General features: G+C 32.9%; 1 protein-coding gene and 2 pseudogenes across 1 annotated transcript; 2 read left to right on the top strand and 1 right to left on the bottom strand.

Annotated features, from left to right (window-relative positions):
- The first annotated feature begins 1,403 nt into the window (after nt 1-1,403).
- On the top strand, nt 1,404-2,567 carry LOC106429756. Its single transcript, XM_048773530.1, has 2 exons — nt 1,404-2,244; nt 2,422-2,567. The coding sequence occupies exons 1-2, from the start codon at nt 1,404-1,406 to the stop codon at nt 2,565-2,567; spliced, it is 987 nt and encodes a 328-aa protein (XP_048629487.1).
- A 3,861-nt stretch (nt 2,568-6,428) lies between these two features.
- On the top strand, nt 6,429-8,553 carry LOC125601264 (annotated as a pseudogene).
- An 11,333-nt stretch (nt 8,554-19,886) lies between these two features.
- Nucleotides 19,887-21,615, bottom strand: LOC125601265 (annotated as a pseudogene).
- Between the last annotated feature and the right edge of the window lie 2,888 nt (nt 21,616-24,503).

The raw sequence follows: 24,503 nt of genomic DNA, 5'->3' as shown, positions 1-24,503 counted from the left end.
CTCTCTCTCTCTTCTCTCTCTCTTCTCTCTCTCTCTCTCTCTCTCTCTCTCTCTCATTCCACCTATGTCATTAACTTGGAGACAGAACCAAAGCAGAACCTGGCGTTTACACGAGCACGGGCTGTTGCCGCGTGTCCTATTTCAAAACCTGATTTGCCGCGTTTAAACTACTTGTATTTTATATTTTAATTTTTACGAGCGTATAAATTTAGTTTTATAATAAATGTATTAACCTCTTCTGTAAACGAATACATTTACTAATCTTATAATTTTTGTTTGAATTCAAAACGAATACGCTACGAAACATGAAGCTCTTTTTAAAATGTTTTACATGAAATTTGTAAAGACGACTGATCAAAGTGTAATTCTTCCGGAACTTCTTGAAGTAATTTGATTGTGATATAAAAGAGACTTAGACCAACTTTTCTATCTTCTTGTGCTTTAGTACTTGATTCCGTGTTCTACACAGCAAAGATCTACATATGCATGAATTACAAGGCAGCAATTTGTGGTCCATATGTTGGAACTCATATAGATTTATCTAAATCGTTGTGATCGTGAATTCAATACATATTTTTTCTCCTTAGTATATATATTTCCGGGTTTTTTCTTCTTAGTATTTCCAGTTTTATTTATATAATCATGTATATAATCTTGACAACTACGTATAACAAAATATACATAGCAAGAGATAAGACTATAGCAACTATCATCATGGTACGGCAACTTGTTTATAACATTAACTACTTGAAAGAGAGATACCACAAGACGTTAGAAGTCTTAAAAGTTTTGAGAGATCCTAAAGAAAGAGTTGGTCACATGGGTCGATTGACTTTGACGTCCGAAATAAAATCAACCTCACACGTTTACTTCACCCTTTCGTTCAATTGTATTCACACTTATCCACGCCCAATGTTGTTGCTGGTAAGCCAAAATAAGTTGTGAACTTCCGTAATCTAGTTATAACAAGAACGGATTTGATTTTTTTGAAGTTTTGGTAAAAATCTTAATCAAGTACAATCTAATTCTTTCAGTACCAATCCTGCCAGAAACGAATCTATTATAATAGGGATAAGGTGTTGGATAATTCCAATTAAGTTGATGAGCAAGTTAACTCATTAAAGTGAAGTTTGATGGGTTAAGGAAAGATGAAAACATATCGAGCTTAGGAATGTTTCCATATTATTATTAGGAAAAGATGTAGCTTCGTCCTATATAAAAAAAGTCTCATGGAGAAATGTAACATCAAGAGAAACACATTGAAAGATTTAGTTTTGGGAGAGTTTCTAAATCTAATAAGAAGATAAGTTCTTATAATCTTTGTGTTTGTGCAACTTCAATTGGTATCAGATCCAGGTTTCGAAGATCATTTACAGAGAGAGGAGTTGTAATTCGATCAAAACATGGGAGACAATAACAATTCTCAAGGACGTGATAAAGGTCTTGAGACGAAGAAGGACATACGATGTCCGATGCTATCATCGACCAACTACACCGTATGGTCGATGCGAATGAAAGTGATGCTTCGTTTATATGATGTTTGGGATACGATTGATCCAGTGAGCGATGATGCAAAGAAGAACAATATGGCGATTGCTCTGATCTTTCAATCAGTCCTGGAAGCGCTAATACTTCAGATAGGAGAACATGATACATCGAAGAAGATTTGGGAAGCTATCAAATCCCGTAACCTAGGTGCTGATCGCGTGAGAGAAGCGAGGTTACAGACTTTGATGTCTGAGTTCGACAAACTGAAGATGGCAGACACAAACACGGTGGATGACTACGCAGGAAAACTTTCAGGCTTAGCATCGAGAGCAGCCGCGTTAGGAGAGATAATGAAAACATCGAAGATGGTAAAGAAGTTTTTGAAGGAACTTCCAAGAACGAAGTTCATTCACATCGTAGCTTCGTTAGAACAAGTGCTGGATCTAAATTCAACGGGGTTCGAAGACATTGTTGGGAGATTGAAGTCTTTCGAAGAACGCATAAAAGAAGAAACCCAAGATGAAGATCAATCGAAGCTAATGTTTGTGAAGAATGATACGCAAGGTCGTGGAAGCCATAACAACTCACGAGGAAGAAGCAGAGGTAGAGGTCATGGTGGAAGAGGAAGAGGACGAGGAAGGTCTAATAGTTCTGATGGTCATAACAAAGGAGGAGAAGCTTCGGACAAGACCAAGAAGGACTACTCTAAAGTTAAATTTTGGAGATGCGACAAGATGGGGCACTTCATGTCACATTGTCCTACACGACCAAGAGAAGAAGCTAACCTAACGGAAACACAAGAAGCAGATGCATTATATATCCATGAAGTAGTATTCCTCAACGAAGAGAGAGTGTTTGCTAAGAGGTTTGATGAATGCGATGGAAATACGAGTATATGGTACCTTGACAATGGTGCAAGTAACCATATGACAGGCAAGAGAGAGTTCTTCTCAAATCTAGACGAGAGCATCAAAGGCAAAGTCAAATTCGGTGATGGATCAAACGTTGAGATTGTTGGGAAAGATTCGATCACGTTCTTCGGGAAAACAGGGGAGAGAAGAACACTCAAAGATATCTAATACATCCCAAGTCTTAAACACAATATCATAAGTCTTGGACAAGCAACCGAGATGGGTTGTGAGGTTAATATGAAAGAAGACTTACTGATGCTGAAATATCCCCGTGGAAGACTATTAGTACAAGTCGCTAGGCAACCAAACCGATTGTACAAGACGCCAATGGAGGTTACATGGACGTGGCATGCGCGGCTAGGACATGTGAACTTTGGAGTCATGAAGAATATAGTAGACAAGGAGATGGTAGTAGAGATGCCTCAGGTGATACAGAGAAAGATGGGTGCAGTGCATGCTTAGTTGGGAAGTAAACTCGGAAGTCTTTCCCGCCTAAAGCAAAGTATCAAGCATCACACGCATTGGAGTTGGTACATGGTGACTTGCGCGGTCCGATATCACCATCAACACCAGCGAACAATAGATATGTATTCGTCTTAATTGATGATTACTCAAGATATATGTGGACGATGCTGCTAAGAGAGAAGAGTGAAGCGTTCGATCGGTTCAAAAATTTCAAGGAGTACGTGGAGAATCAAACGAAGCTAAAACTCAAGACTTTTCGCACCGATAGAGGAGGAGAGTTCACATCTTCTAAGTTCATTCATTTTTGTGAAGAAAACGGTGTAACTAGACATCTCACCGCATCGTATACACTATCAACAAACGTAGACGAAGAACCAAGATCATTCAAGCTTCCTCATATCGATGTTACAGAAGAAGGAGATGGTGATGAGCATCAAGATCACCAACACCATGAAGAGCATAACAATAATGAAGAAGAATAAGTTGTAGATGCAAGTGAACAAGAACAAGTAGCAGAGAACAACAATGCAAACCAATACCAGCATGTAACATCGAGATATGGCTGTAATATCAGAAAACCAAAGCGGTTCGATGATTACATTCTACTCGCCAAAGTTGAAGGTGGTAGACTCTTGCTCACCATCGATGGTGAACCAGAAAGTGACATCGAAGCTGCAGTGATACAAGCTTGGATCGATGCAATGAAGGCATAGATCAAATCTATCATCAAAAACAAGACCTGGAAGCTCGTCAAGAAGCCGGCAGGTGTGAAACCGATAGGTTTGAAGTGGATCTATAAGATCAAGAGGAATGGAGATGGAACGGTGATCAAATACAAAGCAACGCTAGTCGCAAAAGGCTACGTGCAAAAACAAGGCATAGACTTCGACGAAGTGTTTGCACCAGTTGCTCTGAGAGCTTGGAACATCAAACTCGACAGTGTTCTCAAGGAGATGAAGTTCACGAAGTGCACCAAGGAACCTGCGGTATATCAAAAGAAAGAGAAGGGGGAGCTTCTGATCATAGCTATATACGTTGATGACTTGTTTGTAACAGGAACTTCGCTCAACGTTATTAAGCAATTCAAAGATGATATGTCAAGAATATTTGAGATGTCAGACCTCGGGAAGCTTACATACTATCTTGGTATAGAAGTAACGCAAGAAGCTGATGGCATTTGAATCAAGCAAGGAGGATATGCGCAAGGTATACTTGCAAAGACGAAGATGAAGTCATGTAACTATACTCATGTTCCGATGCACACGAGTTTGAAAGTATCAAAGGCAGAGGAGGAGTCTGAGATTGATGCAACATCATATCGAAGCACCATAGGATGCTTTAGAGAGAGTCATGGAGAAGCAGTGAAGCATCTATACTCACGTTCTGATGCAACATCATATCAAAGAAATGCGATGCACCTATTAACGGTCTATGGAGGTTCATTAGAGTTCAGAAGATCAACATACTTAAGATTCAAGTTGAAATTAAAAGGAAGAATGTTGGATAATTCCAATTAACTTGAGGAGCAAGTTAACTCATTAAAGTGAAGTTTGATGGGTTAAAGAAAAAGGAAAACATATCGAGCTTAGGAATGTTTCCATATTATTATTAGGAAAAGATGTAGCTTCGTCCTATATAAAACAAGTCTTATGGAGAGATGTAACATCAAGAGAAACACATTGAAATGTTTAGTTTTGAGAGAGTTTCTAAATTTAATAAGAAGAGAAGTTCTTATAATCTTTGTGTTTGTGCAAATTCATAAGGTATCTCTTTTTTTGAAATTTAAGAAAATTTTAACTAATATAAAGAGTAAGTGTCAATTCACTTATTATCAATTGGTTTTAAGTTGAATGCTCATATTAAATATGAATCTAATATGGTATCAGAGCATAGATCCCTAAAAACCTGAAACCCTTAATTAATATAACTTCTCTACTTAACCTTCTCGATAAGGTATAATTGTCTTACTAAACTCATTCGACTGAGTATAAATGTCTTAAAGTTTCGAAATTTCTGACCAATAAGAATCATCATCTCAAGAAGGAGTACTAGGATAAGATATCCCACATCGGAAAATTAAGAAAAACTTAACTAATACATAAAACATTATGATTAATACACTTATTATCAATTAGTTTTAAGTTGAAAGCTCATAATAAACGTGAATCTAATACATTAAACGGTGTCTAGAAATTTTACAATAGACGTTGTTTACCGGATATAACATCCTTAATATATAATCACGATAATCCCGCTCCTTAAATCCTTAAATATGGCTGGATTCTTCCCCCAATTTGCTTTTAAAAATATTTCTCTTCATTCACCTCTCAATCTCAAACCGGCCCTGAGAGGGCCAATGACTAAATTTCAAATGTGGCACCGTAATACCGATGAAGTTTGTATCCAGTGTGGACATGATACTAACAAGTAACAGTTTGATGTCTAATACATTTAAAAACAAAAGAATTTGTGAACGAAGATATAGGTTTAGAGGGAGCATATATTTTAAATGATCCCTTCACTAATTTATCACTTATTATATTTAATTCATATTACTTTTTCATATGTTTTGGATACATTCGTGTGGCAATTCAAAACTCTTTAGTTCATCTACTTTTTTTTTTGTCATCAGCCAAAACAAATTCATACAGACTTTGCAAATCAAATTGGTAGCTTTGTATCCATGTGTTATTTTTTGACACTGCGTGCTAGATTATCCGCCTGTAAGTTCTCCGGCCGGGGTACATGAATGATAGCTGAGAAAATTTGTCTTCAAAATCTTTTAAAACAAGTTTGTTCACCTCAAAGATCATTTATGTACCCCAGCCAAAAAAATTATAGGTGGATAGTTTAGCACGTAGTGCCAGAAAACAAACCGTCGTTCGTCGTTCACAAGTATAAGGCTCATCCACATTTCTATTAAATCAGAGTAAATGCGTTGTGTAATGTATAGATGCAAATGTGCTATCAAAAACACAATAACTTGTAAAAAAAGGATGTAGGTTTAGAGATTTGGAGAGTAGATTAGGTCGGTTATATTAGGTATGCATATTAGGAATGTGTAAACATCTTCTAACTAAGTTTAAAAGTTTGACTAAACACGTGTTTATAATAGCCTACCAACGAAAATAAATATGTATTCGTTTCTATCTGATATTTGGTGATTAAAATGTCAGTTAGAACTTTCCTTTAAATTTGGAAGTTGAGAATAATTTTGAAAAAAAATGCTCTAATGGAGTCCATTAACGCTTGTTAATTAATGATGGTTTAGTGGCTGGCTAACTGTGTATCTAAAATAGTTTGATCAACGATAATAACGAGCTTTTCGTGTTTGATTAAAAATCTAGTGTGGCTCAGTTTCTGTTGTATATAAACCGGTATGGTACATGGCTTTCCTGTAGTAAAAAAAAATTTTTTGCTAAACGAAAATAAAAATTCAGTGTGACTTAGTTTGGCTAGTTATTCTTCTCCAAGCTGGTTTTGTTTAGAATCCGTTTGGTTAAAGATAAACCAAAATTACCAACATAACTGTCTAATGTAGTCATATAAGACTAAAAAGTAAAAACCCTAACGTCCGCCACAAGTATTTCCGAATTTTTCTCCCAGCTTCACATTTTTGCTAAATTTGCGGGAAATCAAATCTAATCCTCAAAACTCAACCAAAAGGCCAGCGAGCAAACGCGCGTTATACTCTTTTCCAGAAATGGGGAAGAGACCGCCGATCCCACCAGACATAGAAAACGGAACTCCACCATTACCACCGTTACCACCACCAGCTCGACCGCCGTTTCGCCCTCCTATTCCCGTGCCATGGTACGCATGGCTCGTGCCTCTCATCTTTGCAGCTAACTTCATAACATTCGCCACCACAATGTACGTGAACGATTGCCCTCGAGATCAGATAACTGTCTCTTGTTTGATGTCCTTGGGAGGCTTTCGTTTCAACCGATAAAGGAGAATATGCTTCTTGGTCCTTCTATTCCCACGTAAGGAAGATGAACAAATAGGAAAAAGAATATGTTACAACTTGGTTATATACATTATGAATGTATATTTCTTGTTGATTTAGGCTGAGAAGACTTGGAGCTCTAGAAAGGAGACTTGTAGAGGAAGGTGAAAAATGGCGTCTCATCTCTTGCATATGGCTTCATGGTGGGCTCCTTCACCTGCTGGCTAACATGATCAGCCTCCTCTGTATTGGAATGCGTCTTGAACAAGAATTTGGATTCTGTAAGAATCCTTAAACCCAGAGCCGGTCTTGATAGGTTGAGGGTTATAAATGGTTTAGTAATGATTTTAACCAATTTTAGCAACAAAAAATGATTTAAACAAAAAATATTTAAAAATTTTGAGGACATATGTTTATGTAAATTATCTTTTTTTTTATCCCTAAGCCAATGTTTTACTTGCCGATGTCCAGGACTGACCTTGTTTAAAACTCCCCTAAGTTTTTCATCTTCAGGAGTCTGAATTTATTTTTATTTGAAACTACAGTGAGAATTGGAGCTTTGTATGTGATCTCCGGGCTTGGTGGAAGCATTATGTCTTGTTTGACAGATTCAAGAGGAGAACGTGTATCAGTAGGAGCATCGGGCGCCTTGTTCGGGTTACTGGGTGCATTGCTCTCAGAGCTGATCACAAACTGGACAATCTATGAAAATAAGGTAAAAGCTTTATCATCTTCAACCTTTATGGTGTACATTATTGAAAGCTGATCTTTTTTTATTGCAGTGTACATCACTTATGACATTAATCCTGATCATTGCACTGAACCTAAGCGTCGGATTCTTACCACGTGTAGACAATTCTGCTCATTGTGGAGGATTCTTAGCCGGTTTTTTCCTAGGTTTTGTCCTTCTTCTCCGTCCGCAGTACGGATACGTGAACCCCAAGTATATTCCACCTGGTTATGACGTGAAACACAGGAAATCAAGACACAAGTGTTATCAACATGTCTTCAGGTTTACATCTTTAGCCATTCTCCTTGCGGGGGTAAGTTCACCAAAGACTCAGTGAATCATTCCTTCATAAACACAACTCTAACACTTGATTCAAGGACTAGGATTTCCATCTGTATAGGCAAAAACCCAAACCTGACCAGTAAATGATTAAAACTTCATTGCAGATTCATTGTGGGATATACTAAGCTTCTAAGAGAACATACTGTAGAGAGCGTGCCATTCAGAGATGTCAATTAGCATCTGTAAAAGTTCATTTCACAGGATCCCAATATATTTTCATATATGATACAAACACCATCACCAGAAAAGGTTTTACATTTGATGATTCGAGAAGTAATTACATATGTATCGGTTTTTCAAGGCTGTTGTAACTATACATGTGTATGAAAAAGCATATATTAACCTGTAGGAAACATTTTTTATATATCTACTTTCTTTTGTAGCAAACTAGGATCACAAATCAATTATGTAGTAGTAGAACTGCTGTTTCGTTAGCGTGAGGTGTCTCCCCAATTTGGAAACAAACCTACGAACATTGAATTTTGAGCAAATAAACACTATAAATCAAAGCAATATCAATTTTGTTTTTTATCTTGACAAGAGCATTACTTTATGTCTTGATATGAGCATTAACTTTTATTCCTACGGTTCCATAATCAATATGCTTTACTCCATACCCTTTGGGTTTGTTTGTGAGTGCTTCAAAGCCTTGAAACACTTCCAAGATCTCTATCGCTTCTTCGATCTTAATATCACCAAATGATTCAATATCAATGAACATCTGAAAAGTAGAAGGTTTATTAGTTGAGCAAATCGACTTAAATCATAAAGTTCAAAAGATTAAATTCCCTAGAGCCTAAAGAACAAATGAATGACTCAATATCTTCAAACTTGATTGTCTCAAGTTCATTCAACACATGTTTGACAGCATAAGAAGCTTCAGATAAACTTTGTAGCATAAGCGTCTAGGAATGATCCCCAATATCAGCTAATGCTCCTATTAAATTTAGCAACACAACAACTTTTTTTTTTTGCATCTGAAATAAATAAAAAGTCTTAAAATCAATAAATACTAGGTGGTTGCCCGCGAATTCGCAGATATAAATATTGTATAAAATATATATATTGTATAAAAATATATATATTATATATACAATGTCATAATTTTGAATAATAATTATAAACATATAAAATGTAATTTTTAACTTCAAATATTTTGAAAATCAGTAGTAAAGTTTCCATAAATTTGATGTAAAAATAACTGAGGAATATTTAGTAATAACAAATGCTTGTGGAATTATATATATGTAATTATCACATTAACTTCTCCGGCACATATTATGCATCATTTCGTTCTTTTTATTAATTTTTTGCCGATATTTTCCTAATTTTTTACATATTTTTGCCAAATATTTATTTCTCTCTCTAAATAGAAATACAAAACATACAATCAATGAACCAAAAATCTATTTTAGAATTATTTTCAATCATAACATTACCTTATTCACTATGTTATTTGACTTGAATGAAAAACATTTTTAAATCAAAGTTCTCATATTTTTCGTTAAATATAATCCGTCCAATCTTCAAAGACTGATTATTTATAAAGCATATATGAATATTATAAGAGATTAAAAATTATTATAGATACAAGTATATGTTTATATAAATATGAAATCATTATATCAATTCTATAAAAAATATATTCATTACTTTATGTAGTATATAATAAAAAGAATTGATCAAACATTATTAGACTTTCTATAATTTTGAAAATTAGCTACCATTAATTATTATTAATTATATTATTTAGGTTATTTGACAAGTGATAATAATTAGTTTTAGGCTTACCTTTTATTTTAGATCTAATTAAAATAATTAAAATTTATAAAAAGTCTTGTTCATTATATTATGTAGTTTATAAATATAAAAAGAATTGATCAAACGTTATTATTATTTATATAATTTCAACAAATAATTATAATTTAGATTATTTAGTAAGTGATATTAATTAGTTCTAGATTTATTTTTTATTTTAAATATAAAGTAAAATAAATAAATTTAAAGTTATCGACCAAACAAATTATAAAAAATTTATTAAGATTTCACAAATGATCGACATGTAAACAATAGTCATTTAAGTGATTTTGTTTAATATATAAGATGATTTTGTTATTTATAATTTTTTATAATCATATAAATAATTTAAAATTAAGATAAAATAATTTTGCAAGCCATGATCTTAACAAATCTACATTTGAATGCAATAAATAAGTCATATAATACCTAAATTAATTTAAAATATAATTCTAATTGGATTTGATTTCATTCCATCTCATTATTTATTCTGAATTGACTATAACTACATTCTTTTTTTTTCCACTTATTCCATAGAACTTATTGAATGAGACTTATTTTTATATTTCATGTAAATGAGAGTTTCTTTTTGGAAATTACAGAAACGGGCTTATTCCATACTATTAAAAAAAAAATAACTAATCAGCATAGTAAAAAAAAAGAACTCACCGCAAGACAACTCATCAACGACCCGCTTTTGTATTTTTTTAAAGTCAGCATGACCAATACGATCCTATAATTATCATTAAGGAATATGATTTTATGAAGTCTGGGTTAAAGCAACACATAAAATTTAAACATACTACATAAAAAAACTTACCAGAAATGTCTTCAGGGACTGTGCAAACGCGATGATTCTTTCACTTAAAAAAGTGCTATTTTGTTCTGAAGAAATCACTTTTATGGCAAAGTGATCTACACCTTGAATACGTTCAGTGTAAGAGAGAACTTGGTAACCAAGATTTCTCGTGTCCTACAAAAGATAATATGTAAAATCAGATACTATTTTATAGAGGGAAAGAAAATAATATGATATTAGCAAACCTTAAAATGTTGAAGGTATGTTAAGAAATCATTTCGGACAGCATTAGAAGATAGACTGTTATCTTTGCATCATGTTTAGTCCCTATTTGGTAAATTACCTACAGTAAACTTGGAATCTTAGCGAAATAAAAAGATTCAACTCAAACTAAAATCTTTGTTCTTTACTTTGACAGCAGAATTACAATCCGTCTTTATAAGTACATCTTCTTTCTTTTCTACAAAGTCTCTGATAGACTTCACCAAACCCTCTTTATACGTGGGTAAGTGGTACAACAGTGTCAAAGACTTTTGCTATATCTTTGACTCTTGAAGTGGTAACTTCCCAAATGACACAACCAGAATTATCATCTGACAAAAAGTTATTTTTTGCATAAACATATAGGATCTAGTAAGTTTAATTAAATCTTAATGATCGAAACTTAAACCTTACCTTAGATCGAAGAGAATTGATAAAGGATGACATATCTTCACACTTGACATCTTCTAGTACATTCAGTATGGATTTACGACCATGCAATTCATTACACAAATTCTCTAGCATTAACATATCCACTTGTTCCCCAGTATCAACAAGACACTTATTGAGCTGAGCAATAAAATATTGTTACAAGTACCTGACTGAGACAATCATATTTTTAAGATTTCATGAACAACGTGTGTTCCAGAAGATGATCCAAACCAAATGCATCACAAGGATCTGAAAAAACATTCCCCTTTTTTGAAATTGATTGCACTAGACTGCACAATTTACGAACCAGAAGAAATTGAAATACGTTCTCTAGAGAAGTCTTAATTCAGTCAAACATGATCATTTTCTAGAGAAGTGTTAACACAAGGTCTTAGTTGACATAATTTAATAAATTTAATTTGAAATATTTATCTAAATATTATTTAATAATTTCAAATTTTTGTTGTTGTTATGCCTTTGAATTATAAATTTAAGTTCAGTCCAATCATTAGTTTGTTTATCTAAATATTAGACGTGTATAAATATTTAATGTGTGCATCGTGTTTAGTTAGCCATACAAACTAGATTATATTAACCATTCAAAATTGTCAACTTTGTAAAATACATTGGTGTTATGAAATACAAAACTTGTGTGCTTGTAAAATTATAAATAATAGCATAGAAATTAATTTATATGTTCCTATAAAATCTCGTGGACAATCTATTTAGTTAACGTTTTTAATGGATTTCCCATTTCATATAAAGTAAATAGAGAAAACAGTTATTTAAATACCAAACTTTCTTATATCCAAGTTACAAAAAAAAACTTTCTTATTTTTGCCAAATAAAATAGGAACTCTTCATTAGGTCAAATAAATACCAAAGTTATGTTGACCAAGTCATTTTGGTATTACTTTTGGTCAACATATATTCTTGTGTATGTGACGTTAATTGTTAACGGTAGGCCTGGGACGGATCGGGTATCCGGGCAATTTTAAGATATCCGGATCTGAATCCTTATCCGGCGGATCCATAATTTTACTATCCTTATCCGGATCCGGGGTTCGCGGATATCCGGGTGTCGGATATCCTTCTAAAAATTATAATATCCGGCGGATATCCGGATCCGGATTTGGATCCTTAAAATAAATAAAAAATAATATTAATATATATAAAATATAACAATAATTCAAAAATAAAAATATATATAATGTTTTTAATTATTTATATGTATAATATTACAAAATTTACATTAAATTTATATATACTATTATAAAAATAAAAATATATTAAATAAAATTAGTTTTTATATATAGATATTACTATTTTGAAATAGTTATTAATAAAATTTACGGATCCGGATATCCGGACTAAAAAATCAAGATATCCGGATCCGGATTCGGCTTTGACGGATCCAACATTTTACTATCCGGATCCGGATTTGGCCTCTCCGGATATCCGGATTTTCGGATCGGATCCGGATCGGATCACGGATCGAATCCGGATCTCAGATAAAAGTTCCAAGTCTAGTTAACGGTGATTGAAACTTTGTCGTTTTAAAATTAGAACAGAGAACAGAATACCCAAATCAAATACTTTAGAACCCTGATCAAAATCGATTTCCTCTCGTCTCTTTTTATTTCGTTCCTTGATATCAATCTAAATCATACTTGGAGGTTGATTGTTTGCAGTTTTTAAAATGGTTTTTGGTTTTTGATTTTCTAAAATCTACTTTTTTACCAATCAAGATTTTTGAAAAATAGATTCCCTAAAATTTGGGAAACCAGATTTTGAAATAACTACCTACTTCTTAGCAAAAAACTAAAAACCACATTTTTTTGGTTTCCTTAAACAATGTACCTGACCTTTTGTTTTTGTTTTTTTTTTAATATTATTTCTATATTTGAGCATTAATATAGTATAAATAAATAAAAATAGATTAGTGATAATATAGTAACTATTCCAAATTACTAAGAATCAACAAAAAATGTTGTCTATCATTTAAATTTAAATTCTAAAACTACAAAATAATCTATATCAGTAAAAAAAAATAATTCTTTTGTAGGATATAAAGGGCCTTTTTAATAATAATTTTAATTTTTATTTAAAATAACCTAGAATCAAATTTAAGAAGAGTAATATTTAAACACAGCTTAATTTTACCAAAGCTATTACAGTTGAATAATATTTTATCTAATAATGAACCGATAGCCACATTTTTTAATTTAATTTATTAAATTATAAAATAATTTAATAAAAAAAATTAAAACTAATTAATAAAAAAAAGAAATTTAATTTTAAAATTCAGCCAATACAAAAAAATTATGTATAAATTTAGTTGTATTAATGTACCTTTTAATAATTTTAGCTAGATTATAAATATAGTAAAATTATAAAGCAAAGTATATATAACTTATGTTTAAACACAGAATTAAATTTTTTTAAGTTTATGTTCAAACATACAATTATATTTGTTTTGCTGTTTTTTTTAAATAAGCTTATGTGTGTTTTGGTAATGATATTATATTTTCTATTTCCATAATAAATATTTACTATTGATAATATTTTCATTTCATTATTTTGTAAACAAAAGCCAAAAACTAAAAACTAAAATCTAAAATCACCAATCATGTTTTTCAAAAAACTAAAATCTACTGCAAAATAAAAAAACCAAAACCAAAATCAAAATCCAAAAACCAAAAACTAAAAACCAAAATCCAAAACTAAAACCAAACATCAAGGTGATGTTCATTTCGAAAAGGAACTGGGATTGGATAGTTTGGACACTGGAGATATTTATTGATGCCATTGAGGAGGAATTCAAGCTTGAGATCCCAGACATAGAAGCTGACAAGATCGGTTCTTGCTCTCTTGCCATTAAATACGTTTACATATCTAGCGAAACCTCTGTGCTCCATCAAGGCTTCTATTTTTTTCTTTGTAGTATGAGATTATTCACTCAAGTTCTCTCTTTAGTCTTACAAATGGGATTTTCAAGTAAATTCAGATCTGTTTTAGAATGCTTATGATTGTGTTCAACATATCTCAAATGAAACGGTCACAGAACAAATATGATGTCTGAAAATTACAGGAAAGACAAAAAAGTCTTAAAGAAACAACAAGATCTCACTCCACAAGGGCCAACAAGTCGCTTTCTTTACAAAAGCAATGCCTAGCACCGTCCCAAATCGACCTGTACAACAATGAATTCAAAGATGTTACACTTCCAAAATTATAAAGAACTAAGATTCAATTCATTTGCAGAGATGGCAAAACATAACTAACTAACCTCATATAGGCTCACCTCAGAGAACAAAACCTGTGAAAGGGAAAAGGCGCGAACCAAATGAAGAACAATCACAGTAGTCTACTGAGATAATGACTTGAAGAGCTTGTGTCCTTGAAACGGCTTCTCAGTTCGAATTGTCCCAATACAACGACATGAGAAAGATAATGAGCAGGTTCTCTCGACTTGGGGTTGGGGAGATGAATATTCAAATTTTCTGTCTCATTTTTGGAGGATTGATTGAAGGATGTTTTAGATTTGATATCAAGAACTGAGATAAAAGAGAGACATCGATTTGGGATTAGGCATGTAAGGTATTTCGATTTGGGTATTTTATTCTCTGTTCTGATTTAAAATGACAAAGTTTCAATAACCTTTAACATTAATCGTCATATACATAGACAATATATGTTGACCAAAAGTAATACTAAAATGGCTCAGTCAACATAACTTTGTATTTATTTGAGCTAACTAAAATTTTTATTTTATTTGGTAAAAATGAGTAAGTTCAGTATTTAAATGACCGTTTTCTCAAAATAAATCTACGTAGTTATAACAAAATTCATGGAGGCATGAAAAATCATATCATTACTGATATATATCTCTTATAAAGAGAAACATTACAACATCTGAGGTAGCCATGTGTCATCACCATAATGAGTCTTAGAATTTTTAGAGAATTAGGTTGATCCATTTAAATATATAATAAGCTTTTTATTAAACTAACCATAAATTTATTATTAATTTTTTATTTTTCCTTAAATAAAAATTACGGAATTGCCTAATGTAGCTAAAGCATATATATGAAAATTAATGATTTTGAATAATAAATATTTGATAAAAATTAGTCTATTCTCTATCATATTTGTTTAATTTTAAATTAATAAAATTAAATTAAATAACTACATTAACCATATAATAAAATTTTAGATTTTTCTGTATATGTTATATTTTGATTTTTTTTAAAACGAATATAAATTACTAAAACTGTTAAAAGTATCACCTTCAAATTTTTGTGATTTATGGTTTAATTGTTTTTGTTATGATAAAATACAAATGATTACAAAATCATATAAGTAAGAAATTTTATTTAATAAATATTAAGTGTAAAAGGGTTATATATATATATATATATATATATATATTAATTAAACTATATACCATATAAAATATATAAATATTTTAATTTTCTTTGAAAACATATTTTTGGTAAAAGCTATTGAACAAATATTGACAACTTAATATTTAAATTTTTAACTTAGCCTTGAACTTTTTATAAAATTATGAATTACTAAAACTATTAATCACACAATGAAAATTTTGTTATTAGTGATTTAAAGTATTTGTTATAAAAAATATACAAATCATTAAAAAATCATATGAGTAGAAGGCATCATTTAATATATATCAATACTAAAAATACACACTATATGTTAACGTCATTAAAATTTAATTATATATCATATAAAATAAAAAAAATGATTGTTTGGATTAATGAAATTTACTTGTGTTCACATCAATTTAATTATATATGTAATAGTTACTGATTTTTTAATTATTCAATATATATTTATTATTTTATAAAATGTAAAGGAACATATAATATATAAAAATAGTATATATATTGTTTGTCCCGCACATATCTTAACCTAGTATAATCATATAACATAATCATAATGGTTCAAACACTCGAATGAATGATTTATTTCAATGATAATTACTTTACGATGCTCATGGATCAGATTATGATTAAAAATTTTCTTTTTAAATTTTGGAACTCTAATCTGATCTGATCTGGGGGTTGATTACAATATTTGATTATGTGGATGTATATATGTTTATTGTTCCATTTGGTTAAATCGGTTCAGAAATTTAGTTAAAGCATATTTTGGTTATTAATGTATTGTGGTTCGACTAAACTAGATGCTAAGATGTAAATATTTATCGTGTATAGTCCAAAGTATTAATTGGTATCGGTTATTTCTGTTATGATGTCTAGTTGGTTAGATTAATCAGATTTTTATTATCGTTATAATTGAATTACTAGATTTTGACCCGCGTTTCGAAAGCGCGGATTTTTTTGTAGATTATAAACAAAGTTTGATATGAATTAATATTTTGAAAGTATTGTTAGTAAATTGTATTATATCAAAGTAGAGAATTTGTTTTAAATTATGTAATTTATGAATTAGATTATATAAGATTTTATATGTACGTTTTACGCAACTCTCTCTTAAATCCGGACATTTATCTGGATCCAAAAACTGACCATAAAACACAGGTTTGATTTGGATCCATAGATAAATACATGTTGGGTATTTATTAGACCCATGTTCTTGGTTCAAGTCCACATCCTACTCGAGAGGATACTCCAAGTACCCGAAATGTTTTGTGCATATTAAGTATTTTTGGATATTTCGAATATGTTTTCGATATATCCTCTTAAGTTTCATGTTCTGGTTTTCGGTTATAATTTCGGGTTTTAGGTAAATTTTCAAATTTCTTAAAATATACTATTTTGGGTATCTGGATTAAACTTTGGGTATTTTCGGTTTTTCGGTTTTTTTCGGATAAAATTTCTGGTCTTTTCGGCTATTTGAATATTATCAGGTATTTTTTTATATTTTTCGGGTTTTGGATATTTTCTGGGATTTCGAGTACTTCGAGTTTTTTGGGTTCTAAACCCGAATCAACCCGGACCTGCTATGTACCCAAAATTTAAATGTATTTTTGTAAGTATTTGAATTATGGACCCAAAGCAACCCAGCCTTGGAAGGAATTGACCCGAACTCAGGTAGAAAATTTTCAGATATTTAGTTGAGTTATAATATTTAGGATTTTAAGAACCCGACCAGAAAAAAAACCCGACTCTTATCCAATCCGAAGACCCGAATACCAATGCCCACTCTACTTATTTATTTGTTATATAGTGAGACTTAAGACTTATTTGGCAAATTTCAAGCTAATTTAATAGTATATATTTTCAGGAGTTTAATTTTTTTTAAACTTATATTGAATAACAATTTTTATTATAGATATTTTTTATAAAAAATAATTGAAAGTAAATATAAATAATTTTATTTTAAAAAATGATTTGGTGAAGTGTTTTTATCAAATTTGATTTTGTAAATATTTAGAATTATATAATGTTTGATGACATTTTATAATATGTTGTATGATATATGCTTTCATTTTAATAATTGATATCTAAATATTATATATCCATCATTGAGCATAATATATTTATATAAGGATAAAAATAATTGGAGAAGAATGAGAAATAATAATAAGATTTATTTAAAATATTTAAATTATTTATAGTTATAGTAGTTAATGGTAGGATAAAATATAAAGAGTTATATACAGTTGCAACACCCTTTTTATAATAGATTTTTAAAATGATTTTCTTTTCATAATATAAATTTCAAAATCGCATCTATAATATATTTTTAACAAAAATGTTATAACAATATATTTAGAATATGATGTATAAGCTTTGTAGATAAATATATTAGAAGTGTTAGTCAAGGAAAAGCTATGATGTATAAGTTTTGTAGATATATATTTCAGAAAGGTCAGCATATTCAGAAACACATTTCAATCAACGAAAATAATGATAGAGTGAAGCCTTTGGTAAAAACAAATGATAGAATGAAATGTTGCAAAATTGGTGGCACCAAGGAACAATATAGTTTTGGTATTTAAATTCATCAGTCACGTTTTGGTTATAGATTCATGACACATGTTTTGGTAAGATGATATTTTAGTTAAGTTGAGTAATAAATAAGAACATTGATTATTTTATAGTTAAAGAAATGTAATATAATTGATTATTGTATAGTTAGAGAATATAAGGTAAGACCAATAAAATAGTTAAGTTTAATGAAAGGGTCCACCAACCTTTCATAGTTAGATTTTTTAGACTCTTTTCCTTTTAATCAGTGTTATTAAAACCGGACCGACCCGATGGTTAGACCGGGTTCGACCGTGAACCGGTTATATAGCCGGGTTGGTCTAGTAATTGGTTCGACCATGAACGGCCACATAGCCGGATTATATTCAAAGTTATTAAAACTAATAAAACCACTAAAACTATCGAAAATCTATAAACCATTCATATAAACAGAAACTAACTTTATATTTATAATATTTTATGTTCAAAATTGATTTATATTTTAACTATGCATCATGTTTACTAATATTACTTTTATATTTACATACTAAAAAAATATTAAACCATATTATTGAACCAAATTTGACCCGGTCGAACCATATTGAACCGTGACCCAAAATATTTCCGGTTCAGCTTTCGGTCCGGTTTTAAAAAACACTGCTTTAATAGTATAGATATATGTCATTTTAGGATGACCATTTGAAATTTAAATAATAATCTTTTATTAAGTAGTATATTTAGTTAAATTAACCGGTTTGTCACTATTATTGTTACTAGAGCCTTTCCCGGGCTACGCCCGGGTTTATTTTCATTAATTTTAAAATAGTATGTTAGTATATTTAAAGATATAGTATATACTGGAAACTATGATAAATATAAATTACTAAAATAAAATTTAATTATTAGAATGCAAACAGAAATAATTATAAAATATATTATATTATCACAGTAAAAAAAGGTTAAAATCTCAATCATTTTAAATTTTGATTTCGTAACTCCTCTGTTCATTATATCTTTCTGATTCGTATTGTATAATTAGTGGCTAATAGTTTAAGTTCTTACCAAGTAAACTAAACTTTCTAGAAGTATGCATGAAAAATAAAATGGGGTTGCTGAAATTTTTTTCCAAATTTAAAAAAGTTAGATACAATAAATATTTTCTTTTGTAAATACCTTGATAATAGGTAAAAAGATAATTTCTTATTGAGTATTTTTCTGAAATTTTATAAATGTTGAAAAAATATAATAGTTTTCAAAGGTGATTGGTAAGTACTCTGAATGCTTTCCATACTTTTTCACAACTAATCTAATTTACCAATCATGCTTTAAGAAAATAATTTAAAGGTACAATTCAAAAGTTAAACTGAAAATAGATTGGCTATGAAAATCATTTTTTAAGAACTTATATTTAGTGCTTTGAAAGTTATTGATATAAATCTACATCAATAGATTATACAGTTACAACATTTTGTTTTTACAAATTTACAGCTTATATTCTAAAGCAAATAATTAAGTTTACAGCTACAAAGACTAAATATCTCCACTAAATATGATTTTCCTTTTGTCTTTTTCTGCTAAATATTATCTTTTAAATTATTATTCGTTTTCATGAGATTCATGTTTTTCATCATCGATTTCCAAGAATAAAGATAAAAGATATTATAGATATAGATATTAGATACGTGAATTCTCCTATTGACTCCCATTAAGGAAAAAAAAATACATGTTACATTCGAAATAGTCTATTTACATATAAATCAAAGATTATTTTCATTTATATAAATCAGTTTCATCGAGGAATACTCATAGAGAAAATGTATGTACAATAGTTGAGAGATATGAAAGAGAACCTTTCGATTTCAGTTCCCATATCAATAGCCATGTTCTTGAGTTCGCCGAGTAGATCACTTAGATCTGCAAGCCCATCGTCCTGCTTGCTTTCTCCATCTGTTAATACAGCAGACACAACATGATTCTTAGATATACTGGCAAAAACAAAAACAGAACATTTGAGATCACAGATCCACACCTCTATTTTATGATAAGCATCAGCGGATTCAGGGAGAGGTTCATTGGTTCTTGAATCTGGTTTAGGTAGCTGGTTCAGCCCCAGCTTTTCTCTAGTCTCTAAGTTGTTAACTCTTCTCTTAGGGGATTCACCTTCTCAGAAGAACAAAAAATGGAGGAGTTAGGTGAAGTAACAAAGCAAAAGAGATTCATTTCTAAGAAGAGGCATACCTCTAGTTATGACAGGACAGGTTATAGACCGAGTCTTTTAGGCTTCCAGGTCCTTGAGAAAATGCCTCTGAGGCTTCCAAGAAGTTTCTCACCCTAAAACCAAAACACAAAACATAACAATAAGTTTCTCATAATTTATAAAAATCTCAATCTCATCTCTTTTTACCCGAGTGAGATCATGATCGAGGTCAACAGCCTTGTGGTGAGTCCTTGTGATTTTCTCTCCTTGCTCATTCAACATAACCAAAGTCCTGGTAGCATCTTATCTTATCCCTTGCGCTACTTTCAAACACCCTTGCACGGTCTTGGTGGTCTCATCGGACTTGTACACAACATAACTCTCAAGTTCTTGAACCGTCTGGTTCTCCACGCCTCCTGATTCACGGAAATGATTCTTGAAAGAAGGTTTCAATCTCTTCTCAACCTCCTCCTCATCGTCAGCATCGTCAAAAGGGTTGAAGCTGTGATTCTTCTTAGTAGTAGGTAGGGAAGGTTGAGGGGAGATCTTGTTTGATGGCTTTCAAGGTGTGCTTTTTATTGCCATCTGATTCATCATCTGAATCAAAAGGATTCGACTTGGAGGCAGAAGCAGAAGAAGAAGGCTTATGATGCTTGGAAAGTCTTTCCAGAGGCTTCTTCAACCCAAACATTGTGATCCAAACCTGAAAAAAACTCTCGTTGCAAGAATCCAAAAGTCTATACGAACGATGTTGTAGAACCCTCGCCGCCGTCCAGCCTGACACGAACCCCTCAACTCGGTCGGAAAACATCTCCAAGAGGTTGAAACCGGGAGACCCCGAGATGATGTGGAACTTGAGATCCCGGTGGAAGACGCTGCGTGAGTGGCAGTAACCGACGGCGGAGATGAGCTGGTGGAAGTAGCGGCGGCTGAGATCCTTGGAGGTGATAGGGGATTTTCCATCTGGTTTCATCGCCATAGATTTAGGTTAGAGAAGTTCTTGATATGTACACAGGAAGAAAATGAGTATATAAAGAAGGAAAAGAGAAAACCAAAACGAAATCATAAAAAAGAAATTGATTCATCGTGGAGTATTGATTATGCAGAAGTGGATCAATCAAACTGAATCACTGTGGTATCAAGCGAAGAAGACGAAGAGGTAGAGCCGTAAATCTCGAGACTTCCGTCTCAAACGTAACTCAATAATCTGACGTGTTTTAATGAAATCTGAAGTGTTTTAATGAAATGTTGTGATTGGATGATTTAATTGTCCTACGTGGACACACTCTCTGATGCTCATATAACCCTTTTAATATAGTATAGATAATATTTAATATATGTCAATTTTCTTATGATCATCTAAAATTAAATGAAAATAAGAGTTCGAAAAGTCAACATCTCACCTCTCCGCTGCATATACCACCCCAGAACCGCCGCGTCGGAGCTAGCTCTGTCGCATTTATTCGCCGGTGAAGTTTGGTGAAGCTGATTTATTACTCCTTGAAGCACATGCTTACTCCCTACGGTCTCCTTTTTGGCTTTAAATGAGTCATAAGCTACAGATCTGGTTGAGAGAATGTTTCCTGCAAAGATAAATTTTAACGCTTTGACCCTACAAAGTTGAGTAGTAAAGGTTATTCAAGCTTCTCGTAAATCTTTTACTGTTAAATACAGACTTTTACCTCATTTCTGAGGATTTACCCAAGATTGGGTTCTTACTGCGAGATCTGTAGTTGGTATTCAAAATTACTGAAAGAAAGAAAAGGGTATTGGTGGTAAAGATGTCTCTGCGCAAGTCAAGACACGATAAGGGCAAATGGATAGCTGACCCACTAGATCTACTTGTCGCCCTCCGATCCAAATCCCACAGATAGATACTTCTGCACTAATACAAGAGAATAAGCTCACCCTGATTGGTCGAGTAACGAACCCATCCATTCAAAAAACTCGCGCTCTTGTGGATTTCTTTCTACAACACTGGCGTGTGGCTGGTACTATCACTGGAAGAGACTTAGGCCCCAACTTGTTTCAGTTCAAGTTTGAGACAGAGCAAGACCTTCAATCTGTCCTCTCTGAAGCACCTTTCCACCTCAAGAGATGGATGCTGATCCTTCAAAGGTGGGAACCGATAGTCTCTGACCACTTCTCTGTGCTGATTTGGATTACTATACACGGAATCCCCTTGCACTACTGGACAGACGTAGTTCTGGAGGCCATTGGTAATGAATTGGGACCAGTAGAAACGTATGATGTGGAGCGCGGAAGAATTAGAGTCCTGATAAATGGGTTAAAACCATTGGAAATGTCACTGAAAATTAGCCTATCAGGTGAACTCAAACAAGTGGAGCTTGAATATGAGAACTTGCAAAAACATTGCTTCCTCTGCTACTCTCTCTCTCTCTCTCTCTCTCTCACGAAAAGGATAATTGCCCCTCTCGTCTGGCATAGTCTAGCTTAATCTCCGCAACCCCAACAAAATGGGGATCTCTCAAACCCGAACGATGGATAGATTGGAAGCTGATAAACAGCGACTAGATGCAAAGAAACATAACTCCTTGGTTCAGCACCAAGCCACAGAGCAAGGAAGACCAGAATATTCAAGGCAATGGCAGAGTAGTTCTACACGATCTTATGATTGGAACCAGGATAAAAGTTTTAGGTTTAATTATGGGTCTCGACGTGATCCAAACTTCAAACATAGCTCACTTTCTAGTGAAAGGAGTAACCCAGCATCACGACCCCCAGCACGAGATAGACTTTCGTTCCGTAGGGAAGAGGATTCCGTAACCAACAAGGAACCTCAGTCTCGCAATAACAATTGTACCCCAAGATCAGAATGGAGACCGATCACAAGGATCCCACAAAGCGGAACAATACCAAAACCCATGTACTCTTTGGGCTCCCACACTCCATCCCCTCGACCTCCTCGTGAAGGGGACGTGAATCACAGATCGGCCTCACCAGCCTCAAAACAAAAATCAGGGGAAGGTAGTATACCATCTCAAGAGAGAAGATCAGCTCTCAAAAGGTTAATCACTACAAAAGAAAGGGTACCTCTGCTCCAGGATGGTGCTCTAAATACGGAATCTGGCAGGCTTCAAGAGGTTCCAATACAACAGTTAGAAGAGGTGCTACCGCTGCCCCAATCTGGAGGAAGCAACCTACCATCTAGCTCAAGAAATCCAGTTAGGACATGTGGAGAATTTGATCCAACCCAAGATAGATCTGCCATCCGGACCCTCAGTGAAGATAGGGTACATGTCTCGCTCATATTGGGACCGTTGTTCCCAGATGACGAAGATGATCTGCAAGGCTTAGGTCCTAAGACAGGACAAGAACTGGCGTCCTCTTCTGCTCTGAAACCACCGCTGGCTAACAAGCGGGGCCCTCGAAGCCCACCTTAGGGAGTTGCTGTAAAAAGAAGAAGAGTCACAAAGACACATAACTCCCCCAAAAGAAGGGGACTACAGAGACAAGGGAGAGTAAAACGGTACAGCCGCGAACCTCAGGAGGAAAACCGCGAGTAAACATCATCCCAGCATCGAGGAAAAAAGGAACGGATTTTCGGTCCGGTCCACCTCCTCTTCCTTAGCCAATCTGAGCTGGAACTGTCAGGGTATTGGGAGCGAACTGACAGTTCGTCGACTCCGGGAGTTTCGCACAAAAACCTCTCCGAAGATCGTGTTTCTAATGGAGACAAAACAGAAAGATGAAGAAATCTACAAGATGTATAAGGGGACAGAATTTACAAACCACTATACTGTACCGCCCGAGGGATTCAGCGGAGGCTTTGCTCTCTCCTGGAAGGATACAATTCAGATCGAAATCTTGTTTTCTTCAGCAAATGTAATTGATACAAAAATTGTGTTCAATGGAAAAACCTTTTTGTGTCATACATCTATGGAGCTCCAAATAAGAAGAGAGACCAAAGTTCTAGGAAATCTTGACAGATATAAGAGCACAACGGACCTCACCATGGCTACTCACGGGAGACTTTAATGACTTTTTTGACAACTCGGAGAAAATAGGCGGTCCGTTGAGATGGGAAGGCTCCTTCTTATCCTTCCGAAACTTTGTGTCTCTAAATGGCTTATGGGATCTGCAATTCTCGGGTAACTCCCTTTCATGGAGAGGAACCAGATATACACACTTCATTCAATCTAGACTAGATAG

The sequence above is a fragment of the Brassica napus genome, unplaced genomic scaffold, assembly GCF_020379485.1.
Source record: "Brassica napus cultivar Da-Ae unplaced genomic scaffold, Da-Ae ScsIHWf_2497;HRSCAF=3227, whole genome shotgun sequence".
NCBI classification, from domain to species: domain Eukaryota; kingdom Viridiplantae; phylum Streptophyta; class Magnoliopsida; order Brassicales; family Brassicaceae; genus Brassica; species Brassica napus.
The sequence above is the reverse complement of the archived record's forward strand: the minus strand, read 5'-3'. Positions and strand labels throughout refer to the sequence as shown.

Bases quoted from the DNA above. Each gene is read 5' to 3' on its own strand.
- LOC106429756 (XM_048773530.1), top strand. From the start codon at position 1,404: ATGGGAGACAATAACAATTCTCAAGGACGTGATAAAGGTCTTGAGACG. The intron at 2,245-2,421 runs GTCCTACACGAC...ACCATATGACAG, and splicing joins GGGGCACTTCATGTCACATT to GCAAGAGAGAGTTCTTCTCA.